We start from the raw sequence: 17,925 nt of genomic DNA on the forward strand, positions 1-17,925 counted from the left end.
GGGGTCTCTCCTCCCTCACACACCCCCGCGCCGGGGTCGCGGGAAGGTGACCGGGCGGGCGGGAAGGAGCCGGGGGAGGCCGGTTCGCCGCAGCCTGCGGGCTCCCCCCGCGCCCCCGCTCGATCCCCGCGCGGCGGGAGCGGCCCGCGGCCCCTCGCCGAGGAGGGGGCGGCGGCGGCGAGCGCCTGGGGAGGGGGAACGGGCAGCGCCGTGTCAGCCGGGCCCCCCCCTTGCCGCCATCTTGGCCCCCCCTCTTCGCGGCGTCCGCGGGGGCCCCGCCCACCTTCTCCCACGCTATTGGCCCAGGCGGGGCTGAGCGCAGCCCCGTTTAGACCCGCAAAGCCTTACGTTGCTATTGGCGGTGGAGCTGGGATGGACGGCGGCGACAGCCAATAGACTTCTGGTGCTGCCTGCGCTCTCTCTCGCTCTCCCCCGCCCTGGTCCCTTTCTCCTTAGGGACTTTTTTCGCTCCGCGGGGGGCGGTGGGCCCGCCTGGGCAGGGCCCGGTGCTGAGGGCCGGCGTAGCTCATCGCACGCACCCGCCGCGCCTTCTCCTCCGTCGGGAGCGGCATTATTTTTGTCCGGGTCCCTGCTGTGTCTTGACCCAGATCGCTGACTGCTGGCTGGGGCTCCCTGCAGGGATCCCGGGGCCCTAGCTGCACAGGGGAGCTCCTGAGAGGAGCTTATGGCATGTCGTGGTTCCTTCAGAGTGCTGCTAGGGACAGGCACAACTCGTGGCGTGTCGTGGTTCCCTCAGAGCACTGCTGCTGAGGCCAGATGCGGCTTATGGCATGTTACGGTTCCCTCAGCTGCTGCTGAGGCCAGACACAGCTTGTGGTGCATGGCGGTTCTCTCGGAGCACTGCTGAGGCCAGACACAGCTCGTGGCATGCACGATCTGTTGCTGAGCCCAGACTTTACCTTAAACTTCATCTGCAGCCTGACATATTGGCTCACACCCTCCCTGCTCCGGAGGGTTTCCGCTCCTGCGGTGTGGCACATGTCCTGGTGTGTGCCACAGCTTGACTTGATTACAGAAATATCAGGGGGTTGATAAAATTCTCTGTGTGTGCCAGGGCAGGTGCTGGGTTGACAGCTCTCCGTGACTTCTGCTGAGCACTGACACACTTCATTGTAGGCGTCACTGTGGGCATGAGGAGCATAAACCCTCAGCAGACGTGTGGAGTGAATATGGGCCTGTGGAAAGCACGGACATGATGGGAGCATGGAGGGACATCAGTGAGGGCGGCAGGAGCTTCGCCCAGCATTTTTAGTTGGCAAAAGAAAGGTGGAAAGGGGGCTGTGACTGTTCCAGGCTGTTTCTTTCATGTGGCATTCATTGCCTTTATGTTACAGACATGTTCCTTGAATAGCTCCATAGGTGTCTGTTCCCCACTGCGCAGGAAGGGGTTTTAAATCCCAGCAAACAGCAACAAGTGGCTGCCCGGAGCTGCATGGCTGCCAGCATGGGACAGCAATGAGGAGGAACGTCTCCAGACCTCATGTTTGACGTGGTGGCCTGGAGAGAGGCAGTTTCCGGTAATGCCGGAACCCAAACTTTTTAGGGCTGTATGAGCTGTAGCCAATGCTGATAATCACGGTGTGCCAAAATGGAACGAGAGCCATGTTGTTCCCATTTGCTGCTGCCCGCTGAGGTCTAGGTGGCCTTCTTCCTGCTCCAAATCACTGAAGATCTTGATCGTCGAGGGACCTAGCTGTTCACTGGGATCCCCAAGCCATGCTGGAAAGAGCCAGGAAACTCCCCCAGCAGCACTGCCTTGAGCTCCAGCCTTGTGTCCTCTGCAGGTTAGCAAGCAAACCTGGTGCTGTAAAGAAAATCCTTGGTTGTTCAGCGTGGGAAGGCTGGAAAGAAGGACTGCGGTGGAAAGGAGGGGTGGGAAGGAGACTGAGGTCTTCTGCGGTGCGAGAGGGTACCACTGACCGTTGGAAATGGCCAGCGCAATGTTGCATGGATGTAAATCACGAAAACTTTTAGCCTGCCCTTTAGGGGATTCACTTGTGCTGGATTTTCCAGGCTGCGTGTATAATAGGGGCCTGTATTGTGATGTTGTTTGATACGTGGATCTCTAGCTTTTTTCGGTGGAGCTTTTGACTCCTTTGTAGTAAATTTAAGTCTCCTGATGACAGGCCTGTTTTTTTAGTCACCTTTTGCAGCCCCCCAGGCATCTCTGGCCCACGGGTGTGAAAGCTGCTGCTCAGGAGAATTGAACTGCTCCTGAGTGAACTCCTGGGGTAGAATTAAGTTCGTCCTCAGTGGCTTTGTGGGTTGTAGCTATGTTGTTTGCTCAGTTGTGCTCTCTAGGAACCTCACCCCCTGCTCCTGGCGCAATATCCAGCGGAAATGGATGATGGGAGGTTTTTGGAAAGCCTTGAGCACACTGTGGCGACGACTGTTTGAACTTTCTGCTTTCACATCAGCAACCTTTGTCCATGGTGGGACAGAATCAGCATGGGCTGAAATAGCATTTAACCCCACTGAAGTCAAGTCTGTTTAGCATTTCAGCATGCATGGGTACTGTTTGCTGAGGGATTCTTTTTTATCCATGGCTGGGAGGTGTTTTCAGGTGTGTCAAGAAGATCAGAACATTCCTAGATTACTGTTTAGAAGTTTCTGTTGTTGCAGACAAGGTCGCAGTGTTCAGCTCAGTGTGTCTGAGTTCATTTCATTGCTGCTTTCAAGGTATTTTGGAGGTGGGTAGCTGTGTCTCTCCTAATATCCAGGTGCATGTCTTATCCCAGGCACTCGGCTCTCACTGGCAGCAATTTCCATCCTGTTTTAGATGCTTCTGCATAGTGCTAAGTAATTGTGTGTTTTACAAATGGGTTGTTTTGTGACAGTTGGTTGCTGTAGTGGAAAGCCCACTTTGGGTAATTTCTCTAGACAATATACTGATTGTTTCACTAAAGCAACAGGAACTCCATACACTTGTTTCTCCTGTCAACAGGTAAAATAACCCTTCTTTCAGGTGCTTGTTTTGCTGAAATTTGCTCGTCCCTCTGCACTCCCAGCAACTGGCTAATGCCAGCTCATGCTAATTACTTTATCCTCCAATATCTTTTTTGCTCATATATCTTTTTTCCTCCAGTATCTTTTTTGCTCGTACCTGCCTGGACTGTAAGACAGTTGTTTGTCAGCAGGATTTTCTAGTTTTTCCATTTGATGATCAAGTTGCCTTTATACCCTTACTTTAAAATTCTTTTTTTCCTACTGATTGAAACCATTGGAGCTCAACTGGGACAAGTGCAGTTGGGTGTCTGCAGTCTGCTGATCAAGTGGCTGATTAGAGTTTTAAGAAAAAAGGTCCTGAAATTTGTGGTACCTATCTTTGCAGGTGGAAATTGTCATCTCACGTTTTGCAACTGAAATTAAATTGTGCCTACAGGCTCCATCACTGTGGGTGTGCGTGCTGAAACTGGCACCTGCAGCTTATTTCTGTGGATGCAAAGGAGAGTTTGGAAACTTTTCCCAAAGCCTGTTTGTTTCTTAGGACACATGTTGTATCATCGCTTAATCTTGTGGTTCACCAAGCCAGTACTTTCAAGAGAAATGTGTTGCTCCTGGAATTTGTTGCACCTTTCTGGAATAAGCTCAGGGCTTCTTGTAGGTCCTGGTCCTGTGAGGTGCTGCTTGCTCTGCCCCACATGATTGAGGGTTTGTGGAGCTATGTCCTTCACAGAGCAGAAATAATGCAATGGCTAAGTAGGAATTACGACTTTGCAGTGTCTTTTCTTGTCTGCGGGTCCCACAGAAAGGGGCTGAAAGTGTGGATTGCTGTAAGGGTGAGGTGCTGATTCAGGCTTCTGCATAGCAACAGATAAGCTCTGGGCTGACTTATCTTCTCAGGGAGATTTTACATTTGCTTTTCTTTGTCTCCTCTCCCTCTTCCCTCAGCTTGTTTCTGCCCCAGCCCATTTCTTCTCATAACTCATGTTCCCATCCCTGACACTGCCCTCCTCACTTGCATTACTCACTTGGCTTCCTTTCCGCTTTCCCTCTTCGTTGCCTCCCTCCTTCGCCCTCAGATCACTGGGCTCCTGCCTCCACGTCTCCATCCTCCCCCAGCTCATCTTGCTGGCTCCAGGCTTCTGCTTCGCTCCCCCTTGACGGGCACCTCCTTAATGTTAGGAGCCGACTCTCAAATGATTATCTGGGTTGCTGATTAGCAGTTTGTGAGGACAGAGCTGGCTTGGGCTTTTCATTAAGGCTCTGAGCAAATACCACGGCATTGCACAGTTCCTGGTGCGTTCTGGAAGCTGTCTTGCTGCTTTCCTGCTCATACCCCCATGCACCAGCAGAACCAACTCAGGTGCCTGAACACGGATTGTGGTTCCAGGGGGGCTGACGCTGAGCCGAAACTAGTAAGTCCATCTGGATCCATGCTGCTTGTTCCCGTGCTCATTCCCCTTTGCTTCCTCATGGATCCCACCAAAGAGCAGAAGGGATGCACATCTAGCACCCACTTCTTTTCTCTGTTCATCCTCTGGTTCTGTTTGGGCTTTTGTGACCCATTTTGCATGTTGGGAAGGACACGGTCCGCTCAGTGCACACTGTCTGGAGAGGGGTGTAAGGAACAGCTACATCTGCAAGGGAAGGGAAAGCAAAGCTGGAGGATGGTTTTTCATTACAGGATTTTTGCATCCACAGTGTGGGAAAGGAAGAAGAAGAGGTGGTGGCAGCCCTGAGGTGGGAAACTTGGAGGAGCTCCCTCCTGGACTGAGGGAGCACTGCTAGTTTTCTTATATGGAGCTCAGTGACAAAAAAAATTGGGAACTGCTTTCATAGGACAGGAACAGCGCTTTCCTTTCCACCTGGAAAACATCCAGCACACTTTGTGTGTTACTGGGGATATAAAAAAAAAGCCACAGGCAGAAGAACAGAGAAGAACTCCTTGGCTTGTGTGAACTTAGTATTTGAATGGTGCAAGCAGATGTGATAAGTGCTATTTGAATTTCGGGGGATCTGAATGATTTGCTGAGCTGGATGCACAGCAGAGTGTTTGGATGCTATGCTGTAAAATTAATTTGAGCTCTTCTCATCTGGTGTTATGGGGGGTATATACATCTCCTGACATGCAAATAGAGAAGGTTGGAGGGTGCTGTGCATTGCTCTGATACACATTGTAAGAAGTGGTTGATATATCCATTACCTGCTTGTATCTAAGAAGGTGTAAAGACTCAGCAAGCCTGAAATTGCTGGAGTCTCCAGTAGAAATATTGCTCTGTTGCAATGCTGAGTGAGTTTTTGAACCTGTGTTGCTCCTTGCTCGTCTCCTTGGCTTACACTGTCCTCTATCCTGTTTTGTTACAGGGTCTCTGGACTGCAGCGATGAGGAAGCCTCGGAGGAGGTCCCGGCAGAACTTGGAGGGGAGACGTTCTCCCTCGCCCTACAGCCTCAAGTGCTCACCGACTCGGGAGACACTGACATACGCTCAGGCCCAGCGGATCGTGGAGGTAGATATTGATGGGCGGCTTCATCGCATCAGCATCTACGATCCCCTAAAAATCATCACAGAGGACGAGCTGACTGCCCAGGACATCACCGAGTGCAACAGCAACAAGGAAAACAGCGAGCAGCCCCTTTTCCCTTCCAAATCTAAGAAAACACCTTCCAAAGGCAAGAAGAAAGAGTCCTGCTCCAAATATGCACCAGGGACATCTTTACACTTACCCCAGCCCAACTTCCGCGTGGTGGACTCCTTCAGCCAGCCAGATGCCCCTCCTCTCCCTGCCGCCTACTACCGGTACATTGAAAAGCCTCCTGAGGACCTCGATGTAGAGGTGGAGTACGACATGGATGAGGAGGATCTGGCATGGCTGGAAATGGTCAATGAGAAGAGAAGGGATGATGGTTATGGGACAGTTTCTGCTGACACTTTTGAGCTGCTGGTGGATCGGTTGGAAAAGGAGTCGTACCTCGAGAGCCGGAACAACGGGGGTCAGCAGTCCCTCATCGATGAGGATGCCTTCTGCTGTGTCTGCATGGATGATGAGTGTCACAACAGCAATGTCATCCTGTTCTGTGATATCTGCAATCTGGCTGTGCACCAGGAGTGTTATGGCGTGCCCTATATCCCTGAGGGGCAGTGGCTTTGCCGCTGCTGCTTGCAGTCCCCTTCTCGCCCTGTGGATTGTGTCCTTTGCCCGAACAAAGGTGGAGCCTTCAAGCAGACCAGCGATGGCCGCTGGGCTCATGTGGTTTGTGCCATCTGGATCCCAGAGGTCTGCTTTGCAAACACTGTGTTCCTGGAGCCCATTGAAGGGATAAATAACATCCCCCCGGCTAGGTGGAAGCTCACATGCTATATCTGCAAGCAGAAGGGCATGGGAGCTGCTATCCAATGCCACAAGGTGAACTGTTACACTGCCTTCCACGTCACCTGTGCCCAGCGGGCTGGTCTCTTCATGAAGATCGAACCCATGAGGGAGACCAGCATCAATGGCACAACATTCACTGTGCGCAAGACTGCCTATTGTGAGAGTCATTCCCCACCTGGGACAGTGAAAAAAGGGTCTCCAGCTGCTAGCATTGAGAGGCCGGAGGACACTGTGAAGGAGGAGGAAGAGGAGGAAGCCAATTCTGGCCCTCCCAAAGGGTCTCTGAAAAAGAACCAAGTGAAATTGAAGCAGAAGATCAAAAAGGAGCCTGGTGATGTGACCGATGGGCATTTGTCTGTGCCCATGGTGACAGTCACACAAATCCCCTCTTACAGGTGAGTGTTGCAGATTTAGGGAAGGAGCTGGATAGCTGGAGCTGGACAGGGTCTGTTTTGAGGACTCGGTCCGTCTCTTTGTTGACCTTGGAAACACTGAATCTTCTTCAGTCAAGACCTAGCCATAACTGTGTTCAAAGAGTGCTCTGCAGAATCATTCCTGACCAGTGTTCTTCCATGTGAGTGTTGCGGCACACTGAAGTTTCCCTGCTTTGCTGAGCAGCCGTCCCAAACTGTTGTGTAATGCAGAATCTGTGGGGGTCTCTAACGGCAAACACTCGTCTAGCATCTGAATTCACATAGATGGCTGTGAAGGTGTTTTTAAAATACTTCAGGCATTACAGGTTGGCAGGCAGATAGGGGTCATCCCACCATTAACATTTTTTTTTAATCTCCTCATTTCATAGTTTCTTAATTCCTCCTTTTATTACAGAGCATGTCAAACCTGTCAGTGTTGCAAGCACCTTTGAATTTGGCTGTGTATTTTTTTCTCGCAGCTCTCTCTCATGCAGAACTAGGTAGTGCTGAGTTTTCGTTTGGTGCCTGAGGAAGTGTGGTGATGTGTCACTGGTATTTTAACAGATAAGCTTTGGAAAACTGCTGATAAGGCACCATGTATAGTCTAACGAATGGTTTGAAAAGATTAAAATAGGTGATACGTTATTCTTGGACTCCCATCAAGTTAAGTTTCCGAGACTCCAGCTTAATAACATCACACTTAAATGGCCCCCTGGAAAGTTCTTGACACTGAAAGTAGTTTTGAAATTAAGGCTTGGAGCCGAATTGATGATTGCATAGGTTGACCGTGCTGTGGCAAGTCCTTGGTGAGAACCTCCATCTGAGCTGGTACTAATACAGGGATATGTTGTGAAAAGTAGGCACATATGTCTTCATGATGGAGAGATCCCAGATGTACCAGTTGCATGCGTAGTTCAGAGGGCGCATTGACAGAACACTGCGAAGCTTTGTTGGGAAACCTGATGGTATCACCAGGGTCTGCAGAGTCATGATTTCTTTGCAGTTGGCCCCATGACACCTCTTTGCTTCCTTCAGGCTGAACAAAATCTGCAGTGGCCTCTCCTTCCAGAGAAAGAACCAGTTTATGCAGAGGCTCCACAACTACTGGCTGCTGAAGCGGCAAGCGAGGAACGGGGTGCCCCTAATCCGGCGCCTGCACTCGCACCTCCAGTCCCAGAGGAACGCAGAGCAGGTACTGGTCCCCAGCTGAACCTGCATGGGAGGATGGAGAGCTTGCATTCTGGGGGGAGATGCACTTGATGTGCGGCTGGGAAGGGGAATGAGGGTGGAAAGATCAGAGGTTGATGTGAGTTAAGTCTCTTCTGGTCTCCTCTTGGTATGCTCATGCCTGAAGAGCTGAGTTAGTGTTTCAGTGGGATATCCTTTGTGCCACTAGTATTGGTGTTGATGAGCCAGCAGATAAGAGTTTTTCCCCTGAGTCAGGAGACCCAGGATTGTGCAAGGGTGTGATGGGCCCTTGGTGGACTGATCTCTTAGCTGAATTCTAAAACCACGTTCCTCATGAGTGATTAAAGATCCCCTCCTCAGGAAAATGGGTGTTAGCTCCAGAGTCCTGGCCAAATTCCAGTTTGGGTCATTCTTCCTGCAGCTTCAATTTCCGACCCTCCCATGCACATTCATATGGAAGTTTAGACATAATCATCGGCACTGCACTCCTTTGCTTCCTCCTCTGAGCTGGCATCCAGAGTTGCTCGATCTTGATGCTGTTAAACAGCAGTGCCTTTGGCATGAGAAGTAGTTGGTGAAGTAATGAAGGCAGTCGGACTCTACCCTCTAACGTAGCCTGTCAGTAGGTATTGTGCACGTTGTGCATGTATATTTTTACTGTAGTTGGAGGAATTTATAGGCTTTCGGTTTACATGAAGACTGCTCTGGATGATTAATAAAAAAAATATTTCCCACTCATCAGTCTGGAGCTTGGGGAAGTGCAGCATTTCCTTGGTGTATTAAGTTGGCAATTTACTGCCAGTAGGTTCTTAAGAACAAATGTCCTATAAATATAAACCATTAGGATCTTGTGAAGCAATTGTCCTCTCTTGGCAATCACGCAAAAGTGTATGCACTTCAGCTATATCCTCAAAACCATTTAAAAAACTACAGATTTAGGAGTGGAAGGATGATTGATTGCATTGCGAAGCCACTGATCTGTGTGTTGGAAGGTGTGAGCTCATCTCCCAGCGTTGGCTGTTCCTTTGTGTTTTGGCGAATCTCTTTCCATGGCTCTACTTCGTAGTGGTTACAAAGAGGATAATAATAGCTCTTTTCTCCCATGCTTTTGCTCGCCTTGCCTTTGTACTGTAAACGCTTTGGGCTGCCTCTTCGATGCACAGTGGCCAACAGAAAAATTTCCAGCCTCTGTAATGAACTTGGATATAAAAGCAGGGAGGGTGTAAATGCGCATGCACTGAAGCATGTTCCTAGAGTGTAGCTGCAGTATGATTTAGGCCTAACTTCACAGATAACATAAAATCCAGAAAGGCTGGTGTTGTGTTTGTTAGACAGCTAAATGCTGTAGGAAGGAGTGGACATAGTCTGAACAAGAGACAAGTAGACAGGAGGAAGACTATGAGGGCAATTCACAGGGGATGCCTAGAAAGAGGAGGAAATGCAGGAAGCAAGTCATGTTTTTCATCTCACACCACTGCTGTGTCTTACAGAAGGAGCAGGATGAGAAGACCAGTGCAGTGAAGGAAGAGCTGAAGTACTGGCAAAAACTGCGGCATGACTTGGAGAGGGCACGGCTGCTCATCGAGCTGATCCGTAAGAGGGAAAAACTCAAACGGGAGCAGGTAGGTAGTTTTGGCTATCAAGTTGCTGCACTTAGCTTCGGTCCCATGCAAACACTGTGCTGCAGGAGGCAGAGGAGGAACATGACAGTTTTTCTTTAGCCTTTTCCTCTTTTCATAGTGTATGACTGTTGGATGTGAAGAGCACATCTCTCCCTGTGTCAGCCACAGGCTCGCACTGCTCAGCCTCTGCCCTCAAAACCAGGGCTGGGCTGCAGAGTGCTGGAAAAATGTATTTGCATAACTAACTGTGGATTTGATTCCTGACCTACAGCACCCCTTCTGTTTCTGGGCATGGACCAAGTGTTTTGCCGAGTAGAAGTTAGATCTCCTTTAATGATTATTTCAGGAGTTTGGTAACACCTACTCCAGAGAGAGTTCTAAATCACAATTCTGCTCTTCATTTCTGAAGCTAAAAATTCCTGTGCTTTGCCCTCTAAGTACATTTTTTAGAAGAAAAAGTTTTAAGATGGAGACCATTTACTGAATTTTCCAATTTCCTCTTTGATCTGTGTGCAGTTTTCCAAAGGTGCACCAGTTAAGGTTGCTTCCCATGCTCACCAGCTTTGCCTGTTGAGGGTCTTTGCTTGCCATACCTGGTTGGTTGCTGCAGCGACAGTTGTGGTGTCTGGCATGAGTATCTTCAAGGACAACTTCATGAAAGACTCGCCCTGCGCATGGTGAGCCTGTACATGTGGCCTCAGGCATTGCCTGGGTGCTCTCAGGCTGTCTGCAGGGAGCCAGGCAGAGGGAAAGCAGCATCCTCTGTGATCACAGCTTATCTGCAAACTAATTTTTTGTGGCCAGAAACTGCCCACAGCTTTTCTGGAGTCCTTTTGATGCCAGCACTGGTTCATTTGCTGCATTGTCCTTGATTTACAGCAGTGGCTCAGTCCTCCTTGCTGTGTGGACGTATTTTAGGTAGGAGGATCAAAAAAAATATATCACTCTTGGGCTTTGCTTTTGGTATTTTGATATATCCCTATCACAGTTGGCTAAATCCATAAAAGCTTGTTGAAACTATGGTGTGCTTTATAAAAGGATAAGATATCACAGAAAAGTGTATCTAGTTTGAGCTCTATTCCAGCCCAGCTTTTTGGTGAGTGGAGAAGGATGCTCCAGAGTCCTGAGTCTTTGTGTGGCTTCTTTCCTGTTTTGGGGGAAGAGTGTGATCTTTACGTCTGTCTTCATTCATTCTCTTAGTGATACTGTCTTGTTGCTTAGCACATCAAATACAGTTTGCTTTGTGTAAACAGACTTGCTTTCCTTTGCTACTGAAGTGGTTGATTTAATGACATAATGAGGGATTATAAGATCAAAGAAATTAAAATGTTAAAGGAGAAATAAATACTTCTATCCTGTTCCAGTCTCCTTTGAATAGTTTCAGTGTAAGAGATCAAACCAGTGCTACAACTTGTTTGCTTGAAATCGGGCAGTATTAGAGACTTCATAAAAGATGTCAGAAACTGTATTAGGAATTTGCAGACATCTAACCACTGTTGTTGTTTGGCTTCTGCCTTGAAGTGTGAGAGCTTATATCTTAAACTTTGTTTATGCTCTCATCTAATTATGGATATTGTTGTTCGTGTGAACGCCTACATACTTTTAACTTTTGTATAGTGTTGCTAATTGGCATAATAATATCTTGAGGCAGGGAGTTCTACAGGATAATTTACCAGGCATGAAAAGCTTCTTCCTGTTTTCATTTTTAGTTGTATTATCTTTTAATTTTCTGGGGTTTCCTCTTGTTTTGGCTTTATGGGATTGGATAAACAGGAGTTCCCTGTTTACCAAAGGATCGGACTGTGCAGTTAGACTCTGCAAAGTGCTGTCTGCTAATGTGCATCCTACACATGGAGAGGACAAGATGTTTGCCAGAAATTCTTCAGCAATGAGTCTACCAGGCCAGTGGTATGATGACCTGAGGTTTCTACCATGGAGTAGAGCTGGGGTAATGATTCAGGAGAAACCAGAGGGAGACACCACTCACATATCCTGTCCTCGATAACTGCTCATCGCTGTTTTCCCATTCCCAGGTCAAGGTTCAGCAGGCTGCTATGGAGCTACAGCTGACCCCTTTCAATGTACTTCTGCGCACAACACTGGACCTGTTGCAGGAGAAGGATGCTGCCCAAATCTTCGCAGAGCCTGTTAACCTGAACGAGGCAAGTCTTTTTCCTAGAGGTGTCTAACGGGTTGTGGATGAAGTATTGCTGGGCAGAAGCTCATGTGCTGTCATAACCCTGGAAGCACAAACTACTTTGTCCCAAGCTGCTGGTGAACTAAAGAATATCTAAAGAGGACTCACAATGTGGGTATCCTTCTGGGCCAAAAAAGGGTATTGTTTTCTGGAAGCTTCAGCACGTCTCAGACAAATAATGTTTTGCAGAGCCAGGATGTGTCTGCCTTGACTGGGTGACACAGAAATGAACTGCTGGCACTGTCCCTTGCCAGTGGAAAGGGCATTAAGAGTGCTTGTGATGGATGCGCTCTAGTTGGCTAGTAAATGGTTTTTGTAATTGTACAGGTTTTATATGTTTAGGTTCCAGATTACCTGGAATTCATTTCCAACCCAATGGATTTTTCCACCATGAGGCGGAAGCTGGAGTCCCACCTGTACCGAACATTGGATGAGTTTGAGGAAGACTTTAACCTTATAGTTACCAACTGCATGAGGTATAATGCTAAAGACACGATTTTCCACCGAGCAGCTGTCCGGCTCAGAGACCTCGGAGGAGCGATATTGCGTCATGCACGGCGGCAGGCTGAAAACATCGGCTTTGACACTGATGTGGGGATTCACCTGCCTGAGTCACCCAAAACCGAGGACTTTTACCGCTTTTCTTGGGAGGATGGTGAGTGTTTATTAAGCTTTTTTTTTCGGGAAGATTGTAACTGTGTTCTTTGTTCTGAGCATGTCACTCAGCCTGCATGGAAATCATAGCCATCATTCAGCATACAAGAATTTTCCTATCCATGTATTCACCTAAGTGTATATCTAACTCCTTTAGAGCCTCAAAGAGCAGGATTTCAGGTGAGCCAGGCACTCTGAGCTAGGTGCAGCTTAGATCCAGCTCTCCTAGTGCATGTCGGTCTCGGAAGAGCCTTGTAACTGCCCATGCTGTTTGATTTGTGCCATGGCTGTCGTACAGACTTGGTATTTAAAGAACAGTGCAAAGGTGGATCTAGGATTTTTTGCTCTGAGGAAAGCTCATAATTTCATTGTAAATTGGCAAGGTGTAGAGCAACTGGGTTAGATGGAGCACTGAGGGCTAGGAGGGGGTGATGTGAGGTTAAGGTACTGGGACCCAAGCAGCCCTTCTAGCTGAGACTTTCCCTTCACAACATGACCACATCCATTCCTACAGCCGTCTTGAGATGCAGCTCCAAAGCATTGGTTGAATAACTTGGCTAAACTTAGTACAGAATACTGCTGCTCTCCAGCATGCAGAGCTTGCAGTCTGCCGTCCGATTCCTAAATGTTGCAACCCTCTTGGATGCAGACAGACAGTCTGTTATGAAATTTGTGTTGGTGTATGATAGCACGTCTCTCAGCTGTCTGCCCTGCTTCTGTGGATGCCAGCCCTTCAGCAGAGCCAGAGGAATGGCAAACATGTTATGTTTTGGCCAGTTCTGTTTGTGGTGGGATTTTGTCATTTAATCTGGCAATGAAATAGGTTCCTGCCAAGGACCTGGACTGTGAGCTGTCTTGTGTGGGGTACAGAGACATGTCCTTTCACTGTTGCCCCGGGACAGTAATGGGAGCTGGAGGACAGTGCAATTAAGTCAGCTGCTCTTTACCCAAAGGAAGGAAGTCCGAGCTCCAGGGTTAACAATTGCTAAATCCCCAAACTAAAGCAATTGGTTCATGAATACCATAAAAGTAAATGAGGCATGGCAGTGGTCCCAAATGCTTCTTCAAGAAGCCTTGCTCCTTCCCTTCACTGTTACAATCTCTTTTGATACAGTGGATAACATCCTCCTCCCAGAGAACCGGGCTCACCTCTCCTTGGAGGCCCAGCTGAAGGAGCTGCTGGAGAAGCTAGACATGGTGAGCACCATGCGGTCCAGCGGCGCCCGGACACGACGCATCCGGCTCCTGAGACGGGAGATCAACTCCATTCGGCAGAAGCTGGCCCAGCAGCAGAACAAGACCATACCCAATGGGGAGCCTGTGCCGCGGGAAGAGGGGACAGATAAAACATCAAGGGAAGGGGATGAGGAAGGGGAGAAAGGTGAGAGGTTGCAGCAGGATTTTAGCTCCAGCTTTCTAGTACATGTCAACAGTCAAGACCTGCGGTTTCTCCTGTCTGTGGCCCTAGTGAAAGATGGGAGTGGCTGTTGGTAGTTCTGGGAATAACTCTTTCTAAAATGTTCAAGCAGATTCTTTATTCCTTTAGCAGATGATGCCAAGCCCCCGCACCCTCCAACTCTGGAGCCCACAGGACCCGCACCCTCCCTCTCGGAGCTGGAGTCTCTGCAGGACCCTCCAACGCTCAAACCCATCAGTGAAAGCAAGTCCTTGAATCAGCTGCAGAAGAGGGTGATGTCGGACAGGGAACTCTTCGACAAGAAGGCACTGCAGCGGGAGAGCCAAGCCTTCCAGCGCCTGCTCAGCGACAACGGCCTGAACGGACTGGCCTTGCCACCTGCAGACACCCCTGCCAGCCCCCCCTTCAGCGGCGTGGGCCGACGGACATCTGTCCTTTTTAAAAAAGCTAAGAATGGGGTGAAGCTGCAAAGGGGCCTGGACTGCTCCCTGGAGAACGGGGAGGACCACAGACAGAGTGGGCAGCTTTCACCCTCCTGCCCTGACGGGGAGCGACAAGCTCAGAAGCGGCCACAGAGCAGGACCTGCAGTGAGAGTGATGGAGAGAAGTCGCCCAGGCAGGCAGGACAGAGAGGTAATTCCTTGGGATTTCTCTTCCTTTTGTACCCATGGAAACTGTGAGATGGCGCTGAGGGAGTGGGAATCCTGGGACTGAGTAAAGACATCTGCATCCAAACTACTCAACTGAAACTCAGTTTATGCTTGAGGGAAGCGTAGTCTCCATAACCAGACATGCCTGACGAAAGCTTCAACTCTTCCACAGATTTCTAAAATAAGGCAGACAAGACATGTCTGTAATGAGTTGCACTTCTCCACTAACTCTACATGGAGTTTCTAGTAACTTAGTTGAGCTGTAGACACCTCCATTTTAAATATTTAAAGGTACCAAGATGAAGCCCAGCGAGGTCACAAATAATTCTTCCCTTTACTAGTCAGCAGGGCTACTGTAAGAGAGAGTTTGCCATGTTTTGTAGGGCAAGCCAACATGCCCATCTGCTTGCAAAGCTGTTGAATGGCCTGGCTGGAGACTCAGGCTCTCCAGTAAGGACTGAGAAGTGTTGGCATTCCTGCCCTTGTGGAATCGTTTGCCTTGGCTTGACCACCGTTAGGAGTGAGAGTTTCCTGCTGCAGAAATGGTACATTAGGTTTGGAAGCATGCAGTGGACCAGCAACACAGCACCCATGTAAGATGAGATGTTAAAAGTTCCTTTTAAATCATCTGTACTCTCAGTTCTGGGATTTAGATAAAATTAGTGGGAATACTGAGCAGGTTCCTTTTCAAATTAGATCTGCAAATGAGAATAAGCAGCAGAGATGAAGTTTGGAAAAACACAAGGTGAAAAGGAACATCTGAGTTACAGCAATGTGATTTCTTTTTAATTCTGTGTTAACAACCGTTGTGGGATAGTTCGCATCTGTAGGGCTTGACTTAGCCCATACCTCAAATATTGTCTTAAAGTTATTTGGCTGTCAGAAGATCACTAGCAAATCAAGAGTGGGAGGAAAGCAATTGAGTGTGGGGATTGACTTACCAGGACAGGTTAAAGGAAACACAAATGGCTTCTCCAAAGAGTTGAGGGACTCACCGTCATCATCTGCCAGTAATGAAAGCAAAGGGGAGTTGCCCACAATGGATACAGGTCAGAATGAGAGGTTGAAGTTAAAAATGGAAAAATACCGTCAAGATGCTGGAAAATCAATGATAACTAGGCAGTGACATTTTTCCTCTGCTGAAGCAGCACTGGTGTTTTTTTCCTATGAGTTGCAGCACTGCTTTTGTGATTCAGCTCCTTCCACTGTTTCAAATACAATCGATTTCTCCTAACTGGAGGGAGTGTCTGGTGTGCCAAATTGTGTTACCACAGGAGCAGGTCAGTGTGATCGGGATTGTCAGAACAAGAGGTTTCCCAGAAATGTGCTCCTTGTGGCCATTCCATATTTACAGCTGGAAAAACAATAGGGGCCTTGACATGAATTTGCCCTTTGTATGATTGATGGGCTTTTGATGAGCCCATGGGGAACCTGGGGTTGGTGGGTCCCTGCACGGGGGAAAGCAGTGGTTATTTGCCTTCTTGTACCTGCTCTGGGCTCAGGGATGCTCTTGGGGGTCATTCCCTGTCGAGTCCTGCCTGTCCATGGTTGTGGGATCTTGTCTAAGCACAGAGGTGGTCCCAGCTCTCTCTGTAGGTATCCCTGTGGTGCACAGAGCAGGAAACCTGGCAGTGAAAGGACGATTTCCAGCGCCGTTGGCGTCTGGGGCAAAGAAATGAAATATTCCGCTTACAGCTACAGTGACATTTGTACTGGCCAGGGAGGAAGATGGTGGGGAGCCTTCTTCTACCCAGGGGGAATTTGCTTCCTCAGTGTCTGCTCTGTGCACTGGAAAATCTCATTTCGAGAAATTGAAGCAATGAATTTTTCCTAGAGCGGTTTTCTTTCAGCAAGGAACCTGTAACCGAATAAGCTATGGTTTTATATGCCTGCTTCCATGGGCAGGGACCAGCCAGGCCCGGGGTGAGGCAGGGAGAAGTCCGTGGCAGTCAGTGCGAAGCCTCCATGTCTTTTCCAAATACACTTGAAGCCAGATGAGCAAGTGGTTCATTTCCTGGCCTCTGGGCTTCCCTGGCAAGCTGGGTGCTGCGTGGACCTCTCCTATACCATCCCTGGGCACTGCTCCAGCACTTACTTCTTCAGAAACAGCCTAATTTTTCATGTGTTAGGGGTAGAAATAACTTTTATTACTCACCTTTTGGTTGCAGCTGAGTCTTGGTAACTCAGTGCAGAATTTCCTTCTCTGGTCGAAGTACTTGGCATCTTTGTGGCTGGCAGTCATGGGACAGTGACCTTACCTGAGCCTTGGTAGCATCTCTGTGTGTTGCTGCTGCTTCTTTGGGCTGATTTCCATTTGTCTCCTTGGCAGGAGTGACTAACGGCTTTGCAAAGCATGCAGAAAGCGGCTCTGACTCTGAGTGCAGCTCTGGCCTGGGTGGTGGACTGGTGTTTGAAGCCTGCAGGTAAGTGGCCTGTGCGAAACTCTTCCTCAGAACACCTTCTGTGTCTGGATTAATCTGCCTGGTTTTATTGTTCGACTTCTTTGTTTCAAACCCAACCCAAATTGTTACTTATTTTCTGTGTTGACCCTAAAGACAAAAAGCTTCTCAGGTTTCATCCCGTCCTCTTAAGCTATAGGTCCCAAACGCAGTGCTTGATTTTTCAAGCAAATGGGTATCTGTTACACTTCTGTTTTTCAGTGCATACACGTCCTCTCTGCTGATGCTTACCTTCTTGCAGTTCTTGAGAGCCAAAGCTAGAAAAACTGTGAACTCAAATGTCCAGTTCAACACTGCAGGTGAAGCTTAACTTCTACCGCCTACTGAATTGCTGCTTTCTTCCTCTCAGAGGTTTAAAAGCAGAACTGGGCACTTCAAACAGGACTGAACAGTCTTAAAGCAAACATCTGTCATCTTTTGGTCAGTTGCAGTAGGCATATGTGGGTACCATATCCATTTTCTGGTCTTATCTGCCTGTCCAGCCCTCCTAACACTGACTCAAGTCATTTCACAGCACTTTTACTGCACGCTAAAACCTATATTATGCCTATATTATGACATTATATCATATTATATTATGTCTGTGTGTGTTGTGAGTGACAGGCTGAGGACATTTAACCTTGATGGGTGAGATTGTCCAGGACAGGCAGAAGCAAGACTTTTTTAGTTGATAGTAATATTTTCAGTGCCTTGAACATATCATTGCCCTCTGCTTGTGTTTGATGACCCTGAGGGTGATGACCCATCACTAGAGAAATATGTTCAGACATTTTATGCTTCCTCCCAATGCATGTGCTCAGTAAGTCCTGTAAGATTTCAAGCTTGCAATGTCAGTTGGGCACTTAAAGCTCCCCATGCACACCCATTCTCAGGACTGAAGCTACAGTTTAAAACTATTAGCTGCGTAACAAATTATTCTGCAGCAGGGTTGAATCCCAGGAGCATTTTTCAAATGAAAACTTCACTCTGCTATGCAGATCCTAAATGTT

General features: G+C 48.4%; 1 protein-coding gene across 8 annotated transcripts in view; it reads left to right on the forward strand.

Annotated features, from left to right (window-relative positions):
• The window catches only part of BRPF3 (bromodomain and PHD finger containing 3), a 34,080-nt gene that overhangs the window by 344 nt on the left and 15,811 nt on the right, over positions 1 to 17,925 (forward strand). For 7 of the 8 annotated variants that reach the window (XM_069771569.1, XM_069771562.1, XM_069771567.1 and 4 more), the window contains exons 2-9: positions 5,329 to 6,731; positions 7,785 to 7,941; positions 9,428 to 9,559; positions 11,593 to 11,721; positions 12,099 to 12,411; positions 13,525 to 13,791; positions 13,957 to 14,460; positions 16,807 to 16,900. In XM_069771569.1, the coding sequence (XP_069627670.1) occupies positions 5,347 to 6,731; positions 7,785 to 7,941; positions 9,428 to 9,559; positions 11,593 to 11,721; positions 12,099 to 12,411; positions 13,525 to 13,791; positions 13,957 to 14,460; positions 16,807 to 16,900 (2,981 nt within the window). In that variant the 5' untranslated portion in view covers positions 5,329 to 5,346. The remainder of the gene's footprint in view (positions 1 to 5,328; positions 6,732 to 7,784; positions 7,942 to 9,427; positions 9,560 to 11,592; positions 11,722 to 12,098; positions 12,412 to 13,524; positions 13,792 to 13,956; positions 14,461 to 16,806; positions 16,901 to 17,925) is intronic. The other variant, XM_069771570.1, reaches the window with a different exon arrangement.

Source organism: Haliaeetus albicilla, chromosome 26, assembly GCF_947461875.1.
Source record: "Haliaeetus albicilla chromosome 26, bHalAlb1.1, whole genome shotgun sequence".
Classification (NCBI taxonomy): domain Eukaryota; kingdom Metazoa; phylum Chordata; class Aves; order Accipitriformes; family Accipitridae; genus Haliaeetus; species Haliaeetus albicilla.